This window comes from Penaeus chinensis, chromosome 2, assembly GCF_019202785.1.
Source record: "Penaeus chinensis breed Huanghai No. 1 chromosome 2, ASM1920278v2, whole genome shotgun sequence".
NCBI classification, from domain to species: domain Eukaryota; kingdom Metazoa; phylum Arthropoda; class Malacostraca; order Decapoda; family Penaeidae; genus Penaeus; species Penaeus chinensis.
The window spans coordinates 40,090,725-40,105,724 of NC_061820.1; the positions used below are offsets into that span (position 1 = coordinate 40,090,725).

The following is a 15,000-nucleotide window of genomic DNA, read 5'->3' on the forward strand; positions in this document are numbered from 1 at the left end:
AATCACCACCAATCACCACCAACAACCACCACAATCACCACCAACCACCACAACAACCACCACCAATCCCCACCAACTACCACCAACCACCACCAATCACCACCAACCACCACAAACCACCACCAATCACCATCAATCACCACCAACCACCACAATCACCACCAATCACCACCAACCACCACCAATCACCACCAATCACCACCAATCACCACCAATCACCACCAACAACCACCACAATCACCACCAACCACCACAACAACCACCACCAATCCCCACCAACTACCACCAACCACCACCAATCACCACCAATCACACCTTCCTTGCCCTTGCAGGTTCCGGAGAGCTCGAATCACCACCAACCACCACCAATCACCACAATCACCACCAACCACCACCAATCACCACCAACCACCACCAACCACCACCAATCACCACAATCACCACCAACCACCACCAATCACCACCAACCACCACCAATCACCAGCAACAACCACCAATCACCACCAACCACCACCAATCACCACCAATCACCACCAACAACCACCAATCACCAACAATCACCACCAAACACCACCAACCACCACCAATCACCACAATCACCACCAACCACCACCAATCACCACCAACCACCACCAACCACCACCAATCACCACCAATCACCACCAACAACCACCAATCACCACCAACCACCACCAATCACCACCAATCACCACCAACAACCACCAATCACCACCAACCACCACCAATCACCACCAACAACCACCAATCACCACCAACCACCACCAACCACCACCACCCACCACCAATCACCACCAATCACCACCAACCACCACCAACCACCACCAATCACCACAATCACCACCAACCACCACCAATCACCACCAACCACCATCAACCACCACCAATCACCACCAACCACCACCAATCACCACCAACCACCAATCACCACTAACCACCACCAATCCACCACCAACCACCACCAACCACCACCAGTCACCACCAATCACCACCAATCACCACCAACCACCACCAACCACCACCAATCACCACCAACCACCACCAACCACCACCAACCACTACCAATCACCACCAACCACTACCATTCACCACCAATCACCACCAACCACCACCAATCACCACCAACCACCACAAACCACCACCAATCACCATCAATCACCACCAACCACCACAATCACCACCAATCACCACCAACCACCACCAATCACCACCAATCACCACCAATCACCACCAATCACCACCAACAACCACCACAATCACCACCAACCACCACAACAACCACCACCAATCCCCACCAACTACCACCAACCACCACCAATCACCACCAATCACACCTTCCTTGCCCTTGCAGGTTCCGGAGAGCTCGAATTTGAGGAATTCTGTGCCCTCGCCGCCAAGTTCCTGATCGAGGAGGACGAGGAATCATTAAAAGCAGAATTAAAAGAGGCGTTTCGTATATACGATAAACAGGGTAAGGTTTTTTTTTTTTTTTCTTAATCATAATAATCATAATCATTAAAAATCAACATCTATTTTTCTCTCTTTCTTTTTCTTTTCTTTTTAATTTTCAGTCGATTTCAAGCGTTTATTTTGTCTCCTATTTGCTTTAATGACTTCGTAGTTCATTCGATTATCAGAAAATATTTATTTTCCTTTCTTCTGACATCATATACAATTTAATTGAAACACAAAATTTGGCATTTATTTTCATTCTTGTTAAAAACGTCTACGTCTTATTTATTTTAACCCTACTTAGAATATAGATAACATAGATAATTTCAAAATACAGATAATATAGAGATAATATGAGATAAAGATAGAGTATAGATAATATAAATATTTGGGACAGATAACATTTACTTTTCCAGTCAGAGAAATTGTTTTCCATGTTCTCTACAACAAATATAACTTCAGGGGGTGACTATGACATTCATTAAAAATAATTATGACATCTGTTGATAGTTTCGTACATCCAATAAAAAATATCACATAATTTATATTCTTATATTATGGTATTATTGTCTCTATCTCTGTCTCTCTTTCTCTCTGTCTCTCTATCTCTCTCTCTCTCTCTGTCTCTATCTCTGTCTCTCTTTCTCTCTGTCTCTCTGTCTCTCTCTCTCTCTGTCTCTCTATCTCTGTCTCTCTGTTTCTTTGTCTCTCTGTCTCTCTGTCTCTCTCTGTCTCTCTCTCTCTCTCTCTCTCTGTCTCTCTCTGTCTCTCTGTCTCTCTGTCTCTCTCTGTCTCTCTCTGTCTCTCTGTCTCTCTCTGTCTCTCTCTGTCTCTCTGTCTCTCTGTCTCTCTCTGTCTCTCTTTGTCTCTTTGTCTCTCTGTCTCTCTGTCTCTCTGTCTCTCTATCTCTCTGTCTCTCTGCCTCTCTGTCTCTCTGTCTCTCTGTCTCTCTGCCTCTCTCTCTCTCTCTCTCTCTCTCTCTCTCTCTCTCTCTCTCTCTCTCTCTCTCTCTCTCTCTCTCCCCTCGGTCTCGATTTTTCTCTGTCTGCCTGTCTGTCTGTCTGTCTGTCTTCGGTCTCTCTCTCTCTCTCTCTCTCTCTCTCTCTCTCTCTCTCTCTCTCTCTCTCTCTCTTTCTCTATCTATCTATCTATCTATCTATCTATCTATCTATCTATCTATCTATCTATCTATCTATCTATCTATATATCTATCTATCTATCTATCTATCTATCTATCTGTCTATCTATCCATCCATCCCTCCCTCCCTCCCTCCCTCCCTTCCTCCCTCCCTCCCTCCCTCCCTCCCTCCCTCCCTCCCTCCCTCCCTCCCTCCCTCCCTCCCTCCCTCCCTCCCTCCCTCCCTCCCTCCCTCCCTCCCTCCCTCCCTCCCTCCCTCCTTCCCTCCCTCCCTCCCTCCTTTTTCTAACCACCACCCCCGCCTCCCGCAGGTGACGGCTACATCACGACGAAGGTGCTGAAGGAGATTCTACGAGAACTGGACAACAAACTCACCGAGGAGGACCTTGATGGCATTATCGACGAGGTGGACGAGGACGGTTCAGGCACCTTGGATTTCGATGGTGAGAGGGAGTTGTGAGGGAGAAGTGGTGGAGTTGGAGTTTTTTTTTTTTTGCTTGTTTTTTGTTTTTATTTATTTTTGAGTTACTTTTTTGTTTTGTTTTTCTTTTTGAGTCAGTAGTTGTTTATTTATTTGTATATTTATTATTTTTTTTGAGTCACTAGGTTTTTTTTATATTTTTATTTTGTTCTTATGTATTATTTTTTTATTATTTAATTTTTTGGGTCACTTTGTGGGGAATTGGCGAATAAAGGGTAACGGTTATCATTATTATTTTCTTTATTGTTATTATAATTACTCTTATTTGATGGGATAAAGATTAATTTATTTGAGTGAGTGATTTGGATGTGTTTTAATCATTAATTTGTTTATTTATGTAATTGTATAACTTTGTGGATTTTTCATTAATAATCAGTCTGAAGTCACTATTGGTACGCTTATGATATTAGTATTTAAGCATTATTATTATTAGTTTTCACTTGTAATGTGTTAGTCATGTCTTTATTACTGTTTGTCTCTTTATAAACTCTTCGTTTCGTAAAATAAATGCTTCTGTTCTCACTTTGCTCTCTAGGGATCGTTTGTATAACGTCATGATTGTATTTAACATCCCTTGTGTCCGAGTAACTCACGAAGAGAGAATTTATCATATTTCCCCCTCTTGCCCTGTTTATTCTCTGTTCTTTGGTCTCCCACTATACTGCATTTCCGTCTTTATTTCAGAATTCATGGCGATGATGGCTGGCTAATCCCTCCCTTTCCCTCCTTTTCACACTTTCCTTCTTGTCTTATCTCACGGCCCTCGTAACCAGCTCCTGTTCAAATCCACATTCCTGTTCTCAATTTCAGAGTTCATGGATATGATGACTGGTTAATAAATGCCACAAAATGTCCAGCGTCTACTCCTTTTAATAAATAAATAAATAAACATCACCAACAACAACAGCAACATCATCCTCCACCCAATTATCCACTCTTCCCATACCAAAAGCGACAGGAATTATCCAGAAATGCACGCGAGTCATCTGCGTGAAAATTAGTTTAGTCACCCCCCTCGCATTCCTCATCCTGACATCTCGGCGAAAAACAACAGAAAACGGAACCTCTTCGGAACCTAAATATTTTAGGCTCGGATTCCATTGCAAAAAAATGTTAAAGAGAGAAAAAATCAATGATATATATTTTTTTTGAGATATCATCGTAGAAAATCAATGTATAAGATTATGCAAAAGGAAGATATAATATCGTTGAAAAGATGTAGACCAGCTAAAAAAAAAAATCCTACATATTTTAACGGATTTTATTTTTTCTAGAATAATTTCCTCTAAAGAACCCAGAATTTTTTTCATAATTTTTTTTTTCCTTTTAATATCACTGAAAATCATTTATAATCCAATAGACGAGAGAAGACTGTGGAGTGTTTTATTTCATCTATTGTTTTATTATTTTAAAAAAATGACTTTTTGAATTAATTTCTTATTTTTTCTTTGTTATTTTTTTGCCAAGAACATTTGCATTTTATATATATATATTTTTTTTCATATTCTGAGAAGTATAACATCATTAACCTAATTGAAGTGAGTTTTTTATTTAACTTACTGATTTAGGAATATATTTATGTTGTCATTAAAACAAGTGTTATGTACTATGTTTTTTTTATTTATTTGACTTTGTGTTAACTAAATGCTTATAAGTGATCTTGCTTTATTGTTTAAGATTTTAAATTAAAACTGAACCATTGGTTTGAATTATTATTGTCCTCTATAAATATTTTGTATCTGTTTTAAATTTTTGTTTTTGAGTCCCAGCGGTTTGCTGCTAAAACTGTGGTTTTGCATACATACATACATACATATGTACATACATACACACTCACAAACACAAACACAAACGCACAGATACACACACACACACACACACACACAAACACACAAACACACAAACACACAAACACACCCACACACACACACACACAAACATACATACAAACACACACACACACACACACACACACACACACACAGACAAACACACACACACACACATATATACGCACGCACTGTACCAAAGGTGAACAGTGCTTCCTAACTTTCATTTATTCACAAAAGAAGCACAATCCTTTAAATATTTTATTGCAATAGGATTTCAGAAACAGAACGATAAGCGGAGGTGAGTTAATTCATAATTACGAAGTCGTATGATCTTTTATTACCTCTTCCTTTTAGAAGAAATAAAAGTCATTGTTTACTAAAATAATTTACGTAGTTAATGTTTATTTCCCCAACAGCTGTTTCCTTTTGTTTTCTGAATGCAAATTAGATATGAATATCTTCGACAAACGGATATTTACATCTATATCACTTAACTAAGCGTTTAGAATTAGACGAAACAGCTTATGCCATGTACCTTTGCCTAAAACCCCTTATTGACCCTGGATATATGTTTGTTGCAAAGGTAAGATCTATGTCAAAAAAGAAAAGAAAAATAAACCGCAAATTTGAGTTTTTAATCCACAGCAAAGTACTTTTTCAGTGGATATTTTCTCCTTTTTTTAATATATTGTACCTTTTAGTAATTCTTTCGCAAGGAAGATGTTACAGCTGTTTGTTTGTTAGTTTTTTTGTTTTTTTTTCTATATACTTCATATCCTACATTTAAAAGGTGATATCCCTAGACATATGGGTTATCTCTTACGCTTTTATTCCCCGCATATCCTACAATTGAAAGCTGCTACCCCTAGACAGAGGGGTTACATCTTTTGCATTCTGTGTACTTTTGATTCTATATGTGAAAGATGATATCCCTTTGATGTTTATTTTATTTTTCTTACTTCCACAGCTGTGAGGAGTTCTCCCTTGTATTTGACCTTTTTTGTCTCCCTTTTTCATATTTTTTTGTATTTTTCTTATCTCTTTTTTTCTTTCTTTCTTCCCTAATCTTTTTACTACAACAATCTTCCATTTTCCATTCCAGAGTTCATGACGATGATGGCCGGTTAAACTTCTTCTCATACTTCAACTTCATGCTTCACGCCTCATTTACCTAACTTCCTCTTCCTCTCAAGCCACATTCCTGTTCTCGCCTTATGAGTTCATGGATACACACGCAAAACTTCGCACATTGTACGCACAACACGGACACAGTTACACGTACGTACACACGATGCGGGCACTTCATATCTAACCAGCTGTTTGCCTGTGGACGACTGTTAGCTCTTTGTCGTCTTCACAATTAGTCTTTTTTTTTAAGTTTCCAGAAGTGGATAGATTAAACTAAGTGAAAAAAACAAACAAAAATGAAAAATTCGATTCTTTTTATACACTGAGCATCTGATATTGCGAATATAAACTAACTTTGGAAAATATTCATTTTTTTTGTAGCTGTATTTTTATCAAGCAAAATGTACACTAATGCTGTTGCTGGAACTTATAATGCAGTAGATTAAAAAAAAAAAAAAAAAGATAATTGACACTCATCCCTAATACGACGATTATTTCAAATTTCAAAAATAAATAAAAATTATTTTTCGGAAACTCACTAACAGAGTCTCTCACACACACACGTTGGAAATTCGTCCTTGAAATGCCATTTTTATGATTATCTGAAAAAAATCTTTGAGTTTGTGTTATTTTACTGTTGGATCGAAGTGGCTTTAAATCTATGAATCATTTCAAATAAAAACTGAAACCATTTTCTGGCTTTTTTCAATCCTGTACGAAACTGTACATCTGATTTTTTTTTTTTTTTTTTTTTTTTTTTTTTTTTTTTTTTAATCTCTTTCATTCTTTTGGTTTTTCTACGTTTTCGGTCTGTGCCAGTTATGTTTTTCTTCATTTCCCTTTCCCTTTTTCTCGCTTTCTCTTCTCTTCTCTTATTTCTCTATCTCGTTTCCTCTTCTCTTCTCTCTCTCTGTCTCTCTATCTCCATCTCTTCTCACTCTATCCATTTCTCTTTTCTTCTTTCTCTTCTCCTCTCTCTTCTCTTATTTTCTCTCTCTCTCTCGTTTTCTCTTCTCTTCTCTTTCTCGTTTACTCTTTCTCTTCTCTTCTCTCTCTAATGGAAAAGGGTAAACACAGTTCCTCACGTTTTATCAATTTTCCTTTTTATTACAACTACTTTTCTCATTAACATTATCATATTACAAAAAAAGGTGAAAAGTTTATTAAAGAAATACATATTCGCTCACTCTAACACTGAAAAATTATATTATGTACACATTTTCTGGCACATGAACACTGTGTTGACGTTGATATCTCTTTATGTAAATGTCATGATCAGGCTTATAAAAACAATGATTCATCTGGGAATTTATCTGGTGTTTGACGGTCTCTCTCTCTCTTTCTTTCTCTGTCTCTCTCTTTTTCTTTTTCCGTTCTCTCTACTTCCCTCCTATCTTCTCTCCTTGGCCCTCTCCCCTTATTTATTTTTACTCATCTTACTTCACTTCTCTCTCTCTCTCTATCTCTCTCTCTCTCTCTCTCTCTCTCTCTCTCTCTCTCTCTCTCTCTCGTTCTCTCTCTCTCGCTCTCTCTCTCTCTCTCTCTCTCTCTCTCTCTCTCTCTCTCTCTCTCTCTCTCTCTCTCTCTCTCTCTCTCTCTCTCTCTCTCTCTCTCTCTCGCTCGCTCTCTCGCTCTCTCTCTCTTCTCTCTTCGGCTTTTCTCTCTCATCTCTCTCTCCATACCGCCCCCTCCCCTTCTCTCTGCATCACCTCTTTCTCTCTTTTTTTCTCTTTCCCTCTCTCCCATCCTTGTCTGCCCTTTCTTTCTGCATTACTCCTTCCTCTCTCCTTTCTCTCTTTCTCTCTCCTGAATCGTTCATGTCCGCCCCTTTCTCTCTTTGTCACCCCCTTTTCTCTCTTTTTTTTTCTCTCTCTATCTATCTATCTATCTATCTATCTATCTATCTATCTATCTAACTATCTATCTATCTATCTCTCTCTCTCTCTCTCTCTCTCTCTCTCTCTCTTTCTCTTAAATTATTCCTATCTGCCCCCTTCTCTCTATATCACCCATTTCTCTCTCCCTCTCTTTTTTGTCTCTCTTCCTCTCTCTTGAATCATTCCTGTCTGCCCCTTTCTATCTTTCTCTCTTAAAGCATTCCTATCTGACTTTCTCCTTGTATCACCCCACCCTCTCTCTCCTGTTTCCCTTTCTCTCTCTTTCTCTCTCTTCTCTCTCTCTCTCCCACCCCTATATCTCTGTATCACCCCACCCTTTTTCTCTTTTTTCCTCTTTGTCTCTCTTTGTCTCTCTTTTTTCTCTTTGCCTCTCTTTCTCTCTCTTGAATCACTCGCTGAACACAGTCCTGGTAGTAACTTCAGGAACACTAATTCACTGCAAAACGAAGACCAGGCAAAAAACGAAGGTTGTGAGTGCTAAGGAGGTCGATCTAGACCGTTCTCCGCCGTTCCCTATAACAGGCGCTACTGTGGGCCGTTCTGCTCCTGAAAAGAACGTAAAATGAGGCAAAGGGTCTTGTCTCGGACCTTGGAAGGGGATATGGTGGGGTGAAGGCATATGCTTACGTGGTTTGGATATTTTAGATATGAGCTTTCTTTCTTTTGTTTTATCATTGCGAAAGTTAATTCGACGAACTCTCTATATCATATTGTTTTTCTTTATTATTTACCATTATGAAAACAATTTTCATATTATACCTACTTTTCTTTCTTTTTACCATTATGAAAGCTAATTCAACGAATTCTTATCATTATCATACCATTTTTTTCTTTAATTTTCTTACAATAATAAACACTTTCAACGAACATTTAATATATATTTTCTTTCTGTTCTACCATTATGAAAGCTAATTCAACGAACGTTTACTATAATACCTTCTTTTTAAGGGTAAGTAGGTAAGACAACAAAACAATATTCAAAAGTGATTCTACACGACCCTTCCTAGTCTTCCAAAGCACCAATATCCCTTCTATTAAAAAACAGAGACACATTTCACCATCAATACACCTTTACTACAAACCTACGCCTCAGAATACACACACAGAAACACACAACAATACACACTCTTCGCCTGGAGCTGTAGTAATGTGCTGGTGACAGAATCTACGATGTTAGTGATAACAGCTCTTCGTCTCCTGGTGAGGAAGCCGGCGGACGAGCAAGGGCGAGTGCAAGGATCCTCCGTGTTTCTGTATACGTCTGTAGGGGAGGAAACACGTAAGGGAAAAAATGTATGGGAATGTAGAAAAATATGTGAGAAAAAAGGAGGAAATTGTTCATGTAGAAATATGAATGAAACGGTTCCTCGGTGTTTCTGTAAACGTCTGTAGGGGTAGGAAGGAAACACGTAAGAATAAAAAAGTATGAGAAATGTGAGAAATAAAAAGGAAATGAATGAGAATGAAGGAAAGGAAATTGTTCATGTAGAAATATGAATGAAACGGTTCCTCGGTGTTTCTGTATACGTCTGTAGGAGAGGAAGCACGTAGGGAAAAAAATGTATGGGAATGTAGGAAAATATGTGAGAAAAAAGGAGGAAGTGAATAAGAATGAAAGAAAGGAAATTGTTCATGTAGAAATGTGAATGAAACTGTTCTTCGGTGTTTCTGTATACGTCTGTAGGGGAGGAAGGAAACACGTAAGAATAAAAAAAGTATGAGAAATGTGAGAAATAAAAAGGAAATGAATGAGAATGAAGGAAAGGAAATTGTTCATGTAGAAATATGAATGAAAAGGTTCCTCGGTGTTTTTGTATACGTCTGCAGGGGAGGAAGGAAATACGTAGGGGAAAAAAAGTATGGGAATGTAGGAAAATATGTGAGAAAAAAAGAGGAAGTGAATAAGAATGAAAGAAAGGAAATTGTTCATGTAGAAATATGAATGAAACGGTTCCTCGGTGTTTCTGTATACGTCTGTAGGGGAGGAAGGAAATACGTAGGAAAAAAAAAATAAGTATGGGGATGTAGGAAAAAATGTGAGAAAAAGGAAATGAATGAGAATGAAGGAAGGAAAATTGCTCATGTAGAAAAAGACAAAATTGTAGAAAAAAGGTATGAATAAAAAGAAGTAAGGAAAATGGCTCATATAGAGGAAAAAAATGTAGAAAAAAGGTATGAATGAAAATGAAGGTAGGGAAATTGTTCATGTAGAGATATGTAAATAAAATTAATGACTGAAAATGAAGGATACGGTTCCTCGGTCTTTCTTCATACGTCTGAAGGGGAGGAAGGAAGAAAAGTAGGAAAAGGTTATAAATGAAAATGTAGAAACAAAAGGATGACTGAAAATGAAGGAAGGAACAGTGCACATGCAGTAGAAAGAAATATAAAAAATGTATAAATGAGAATGTAGAAAAGAAATATAAAAAAGGCATGAATGAGAATGGATGAACAAAAAAAAAAGAAAAAGTAGAAATAATGAAGAGGAAGGAAACAATTAGAAAAGGGGTATAAATGAGAACATAGAAACAACAAGAAAAACAACTACAGCAACAACAAAAAGAATGAATTAATGTAGAGCGCTCAGGTAGTAGAAAAAATGTAGAAAAAAAAGATATGAATGAAAATGAGTGAAGGGAAATTGATTTTGTAGAAAAAAAAGGTATGAATGAAAATGCAGGTAAAATGTCCATATAGTACAAAAAAAGAAAAAAAAGTAATGCATGAAAACAAAGAACTGAAAATTACACACGTACAAAACAAAACAAAATATATATATATATAGAAAAAAAAAGAATAAATGAAAATGAAGAATGAAAATTGCTCATGTAGAAAAAAAAAAAAAGTGAATGTATACGGGGGAACAGGAATTAGTAAAAGATTCCTCGGTATTTCTATGAACATGCAGTAAGGAAAAAAATGTGGAAAAAAAGGTGTGACTGAGAAGGAAGGAAGGAACTAGTGCTTATGAAGAAAAAAATGTAGAATTTTCACGGCGAAAGAGGTGTATTTGACCGGTTTCGTGTATTTCTGATGAAACCGGCTATACACATCACTTGATCTGTGAAGATAATCATTCTCATTCATATATAAATAAATAAATATATAAATATAAATATGTATATATATATATATACATATGTGTGTGTGTGTGTGTGTGTGTGTGTGTGTGTGTATATATACACACACACACACACATATATATATATATATATATATATATATATATATATATATATATATATATATATGTATATATGTGTGTGTGTGTGTGTGTGTGTGTATATATATATATATATATATATATATATATATAGATATATAGATATATATACATATATACACACATATATATGTATATATATGTGTGTGTGTGTGTGTGTATATATATATATATATATATATATATATGTATATATATATATATATACATATATATATATATATATATATATATATATATATATGTATATATATATATATATATATATATATATATATATATATATATACGTATATATGTATGTGTGTGTGTGTGTGTGTGTTTATATATATATATATATATATATATATATATATATATATATATATACATATACATGTATATATATATATATATATATATATATATATATATATATATATGTGTGTGTGTGTGTGTGTGTGTGTGTGTGTGTGTGTGTATGTATACATATATATGTATATATATATATATATATATATATATATATATATATGTGTGTGTGTGTGTGTGTGTGTGTATGTGTGTGTGTGTGTGTGTGTGTGTGTGTGTGTGTGTGTGTGTGTGTGTGTGTGTGTGTACTTTTCTTTTATTTCCTTTTTTCATGAGATGAATATATCCTCTAGTTTGACTTCAACTTATTACTATAATTGGAGCAATTCTCAATACAATTTTGATTATAAAAGCAACAATTTCTCTCTCTCTCTCTCTCTCTCTCTCTCTCTCTCTCTCTCTCTCTCTCCCTCTCTCTCTCTCTCTCTCTCTCTCTCTCTCTCTCTCTCTCTCTCTCTCTCTCCCTCTCTTTCTTTCTCTCTCTCTCTCTCTCTCTCTCTCTCTCTGCGTTTCTCTCTCTCTCTCTCTCTCTCTCTCTCTCTCTCTCTCTCTCTCTCTCTCTCTCTCTCTCTCTCTCTCTCTCTCTGTCTCTCTCTTTCTCTTTCTTTCCTTTTTGAATACAATCATATCCAAACCCAAACAGTAATTCAGACATTCACAAACGTTCACACATCACAAAACGAACCTACCTGTATCGGTAAGGAGGACAGCAGGGAGAGGAACCAGGTCTTCGTCAGGAGTGAAGGACCAGAAAGGGAAATGCGACTGGTGACTGAACATCTCGAAGACTCCCTTATAAGACGGTCCGTTTCTAACCGTAAAATCTTGTAGTCTGACGAAGCGAGCGCGTCTGTCCTGTATTGCGGTGTCGAGGAGGGAATGGTGGTGAGATTGTATTGTATTTTTTGGTGGAATAACGACTGGTGAGACTGTTGTGTTCGTTGGTGGATAAAATGTGAGAAAATGGTTAATGAGAATGAGAGGGAGGAAGATTGTTCATGTAGAAAAGAAGAATTGTTGAAACAAGGTATGAATGAGAATGAAGGAAGAAATATTGCTCATGAAGGAAAAAAATGTAGAAAAAAGGTATGAATGAGAATGAAGGAAGAAATATTGCTCATGAAGGAAAAAAAATATAGAAAAAATGGTATGAATGAGAATGATGGAAGGAAAATTGCTCAGGTAGAAAAAAAATAATAAATTGATTGATGAAATTTTACTATTGAACCGAAATTGGGATTGATGACTGTGGTGTTCATTGGCGAAATTACACTGTTCATTGACGATGCTATTACCCTATTCATTGATGGATTTGTGCCACCAATGCACGTCTCATGCACCTACTTACATTGCAACTGCTGATACTACTGGTGCAGTTATTGAATATATTACTATTATTATTTCTTTTACTTTAAAAAATTAATGGCGTCCAACTTTTCCTCTGAAAATACAACCGCTGTTACCGCTACGTCTATTACTACAACTGTTATTTTTTTCATATGGTACTACATATGTTGTTATTACAGCCATTACTACAACAATTATATTTCTCTGTAACTACTCCTTGGCCATTACCACTATCATTTGCATAATAATCATAGCTGTATAAAATCATCTTATTGTTACATTTAACTAAAATAATTACCACACTAAAGGTGGAATATCTATGGTACAAAATCGCTTAATGATACTACCCCCCCCCCCCCCTCAGCGCGCCCTTTACTTTGTTTTACCTTATTTCAGTAAAAGAAAGAAACACACGCAATAAATGAATAAATCAATCAATAAATAACTAAAATATATACATAGATAAATAAATAACATAACATAACATGATAATGTGAGTGTTTTCTTTTCCTTTCTTTTCTTCTTTTCTCTCTTTTTACGTACCTTTTCGTAATTGTCTGAAAATGCCTTTGCAAGTCGAGTGCTTGTCTCGTCTTCTCTCGTAAACACGGCGAGAAAGTTGCCTCTGTTGTTGTGCTTGTCGATGTCACGTGACGCGTCGGGAAATGCCTGCAAGAAGTAGGAGGAAGAGGAGGAGGAGGAGGAGGAGGAGGAGGAGGAGGAGGAGGAGTGAGAGGAGGAGGAAGAGGAGGAGGAGGAGGAGGAGGAGGAGGAGGAGGAGGAGGAGGAGGAGGAGTGAGGGGAGGAGGAGGAGAAGGAGGAGGAGGAGGAGGAGAAGAAGAAGAAGAAGAAGAAGAAGAAGAAGAAGAAGAAGAAGAAGAAGAAGAAGAAGAAGAAGAAGAAGAAGAAGAAGAAGAAGAAGGAGAAGGAGAAGGAGAAGAAGAAGTAGAAGAAGAAGAAAAAGGAGAAGAGGAGGAGGAGGAGGAAGAAAAGGAAAAGAAAAATTAGAAAAAGAAAAAGATAAAGAAGAAAAGAAGAAGGAAGATGAAGAAGAAAAAAAGAAATGAAAAAGAAAACATACAAAATAATCAAATAAACAGTAAACATATTAAAAAAAACAAAACAATAGTTAAGATAGTTCAGAATAATTCGCTCATTCAATAACACAAATTAATTCAGTTTCAGGGAACAGCTTAAAGCACTAATTGCATATCGAGGTAATTACAGGCACTAATGAGGAAGCGGATGTCAAAATAAAGGCAATAATTAGATTACTAATTAGACAGAAAGATAGATGGCAAGTTAAACAGAGAGTTATTGGTAAAAACAGAGATTCGGTAATTACCTCTTGATATTAATTACGCAAGTTGTTAAATGATTGAATACATTAATAATATACTCTAGATCTTGATTATCGATTTTTTTTCATGTGAATCAATAAAGGAATGATTTAATAGACCTTATTAGTAGGTTTGTATTTTGAAATTTGATTTGTATATCCTTAGACTTTATCATTTATACTATATTATCCCTATAAAGGACAACAGAAAACGTTTTGTAGTTGAATCCTAAGCATTATTTTTGCATGTGTGCGTGCGTGCGCATGCGTGCATATGCACATACGTATGTGTATGTATTTATGTATCCGCAAACACATACATCCAACATAAACACAAAAAACAGCCACTTACAGTAACGAATTCCTCGAACACATATTGAGAATTGTCCATCTCGCTGTATTTGGCAATCGAGTCGAGAATGAAAGCGCCGCCAAAGTTGACAGCTGATTGGTTGACGTAATTCCACAGCCAGTGGTGGAGAAAATGGTAGGCTCCTTGCTTGCCCGTTTGACTGCTGCCCTGAGGATGGGAATCGGGGGGAGGGGGAGGGGGAAGTGGGGGAGGAGGAGGGGGAAGTGGGGGAGGAGGAGGGGGAAGTGGGGGAGGGGGACGGGGAAGAGGGGGAGGGGAGGGAAAGGTAAGGGGATTAGAGATTAAAAGGTATATAATTCTTGAAACGTGCGTGGATGGAATATGTTTAATATTATGTCTGGATGTGTCTAGTTCTTTCTCTCTTTCTCGTATTCTCTTTCTCTCTTATCTATCTATCTGTCTACCTACCCATCTCTCTCT

At 36.9% G+C, this 15,000-nt stretch overlaps 2 protein-coding genes across 7 annotated transcripts in view; one reads left to right on the forward strand and one right to left on the reverse strand.

Annotated features, from left to right (window-relative positions):
- LOC125036480 (troponin C, isotype gamma-like) overlaps window positions 1-6,742 on the forward strand; it is a 34,865-nt gene extending 28,123 nt beyond the window's left edge. For 2 of the 5 annotated variants that reach the window (XM_047629122.1, XM_047629113.1), the window contains exons 4-6: window positions 1,370-1,489; window positions 2,920-3,051; window positions 3,900-4,790. In XM_047629122.1, the coding sequence (XP_047485078.1) occupies window positions 1,370-1,489; window positions 2,920-3,051; window positions 3,900-3,925 (278 nt within the window). In that variant the 3' untranslated portion in view covers window positions 3,926-4,790. Of the gene's footprint in view, window positions 1-1,369; window positions 1,490-2,919; window positions 3,052-3,773; window positions 4,791-6,023 lie in introns of those variants that run through there. The other 3 variants (XM_047629104.1, XM_047629095.1, XM_047629131.1) reach the window with 2 other exon arrangements.
- A 1,536-nt stretch (window positions 6,743-8,278) lies between these two features.
- The window catches only part of LOC125033740, a 20,355-nt gene continuing 13,633 nt past the window's right edge, over window positions 8,279-15,000 (reverse strand). For both annotated transcript variants that reach the window (XM_047625445.1, XM_047625443.1), the window contains 5 exons: window positions 14,560-14,727; window positions 13,412-13,537; window positions 12,211-12,376; window positions 9,074-9,208; window positions 8,279-8,493 (listed from right to left, as the gene is read on the reverse strand). In XM_047625445.1, the coding sequence (XP_047481401.1) occupies window positions 8,381-8,493; window positions 9,074-9,208; window positions 12,211-12,376; window positions 13,412-13,537; window positions 14,560-14,727 (708 nt within the window). In that variant the 3' untranslated portion in view covers window positions 8,279-8,380. The remainder of the gene's footprint in view (window positions 8,494-9,073; window positions 9,209-12,210; window positions 12,377-13,411; window positions 13,538-14,559; window positions 14,728-15,000) is intronic.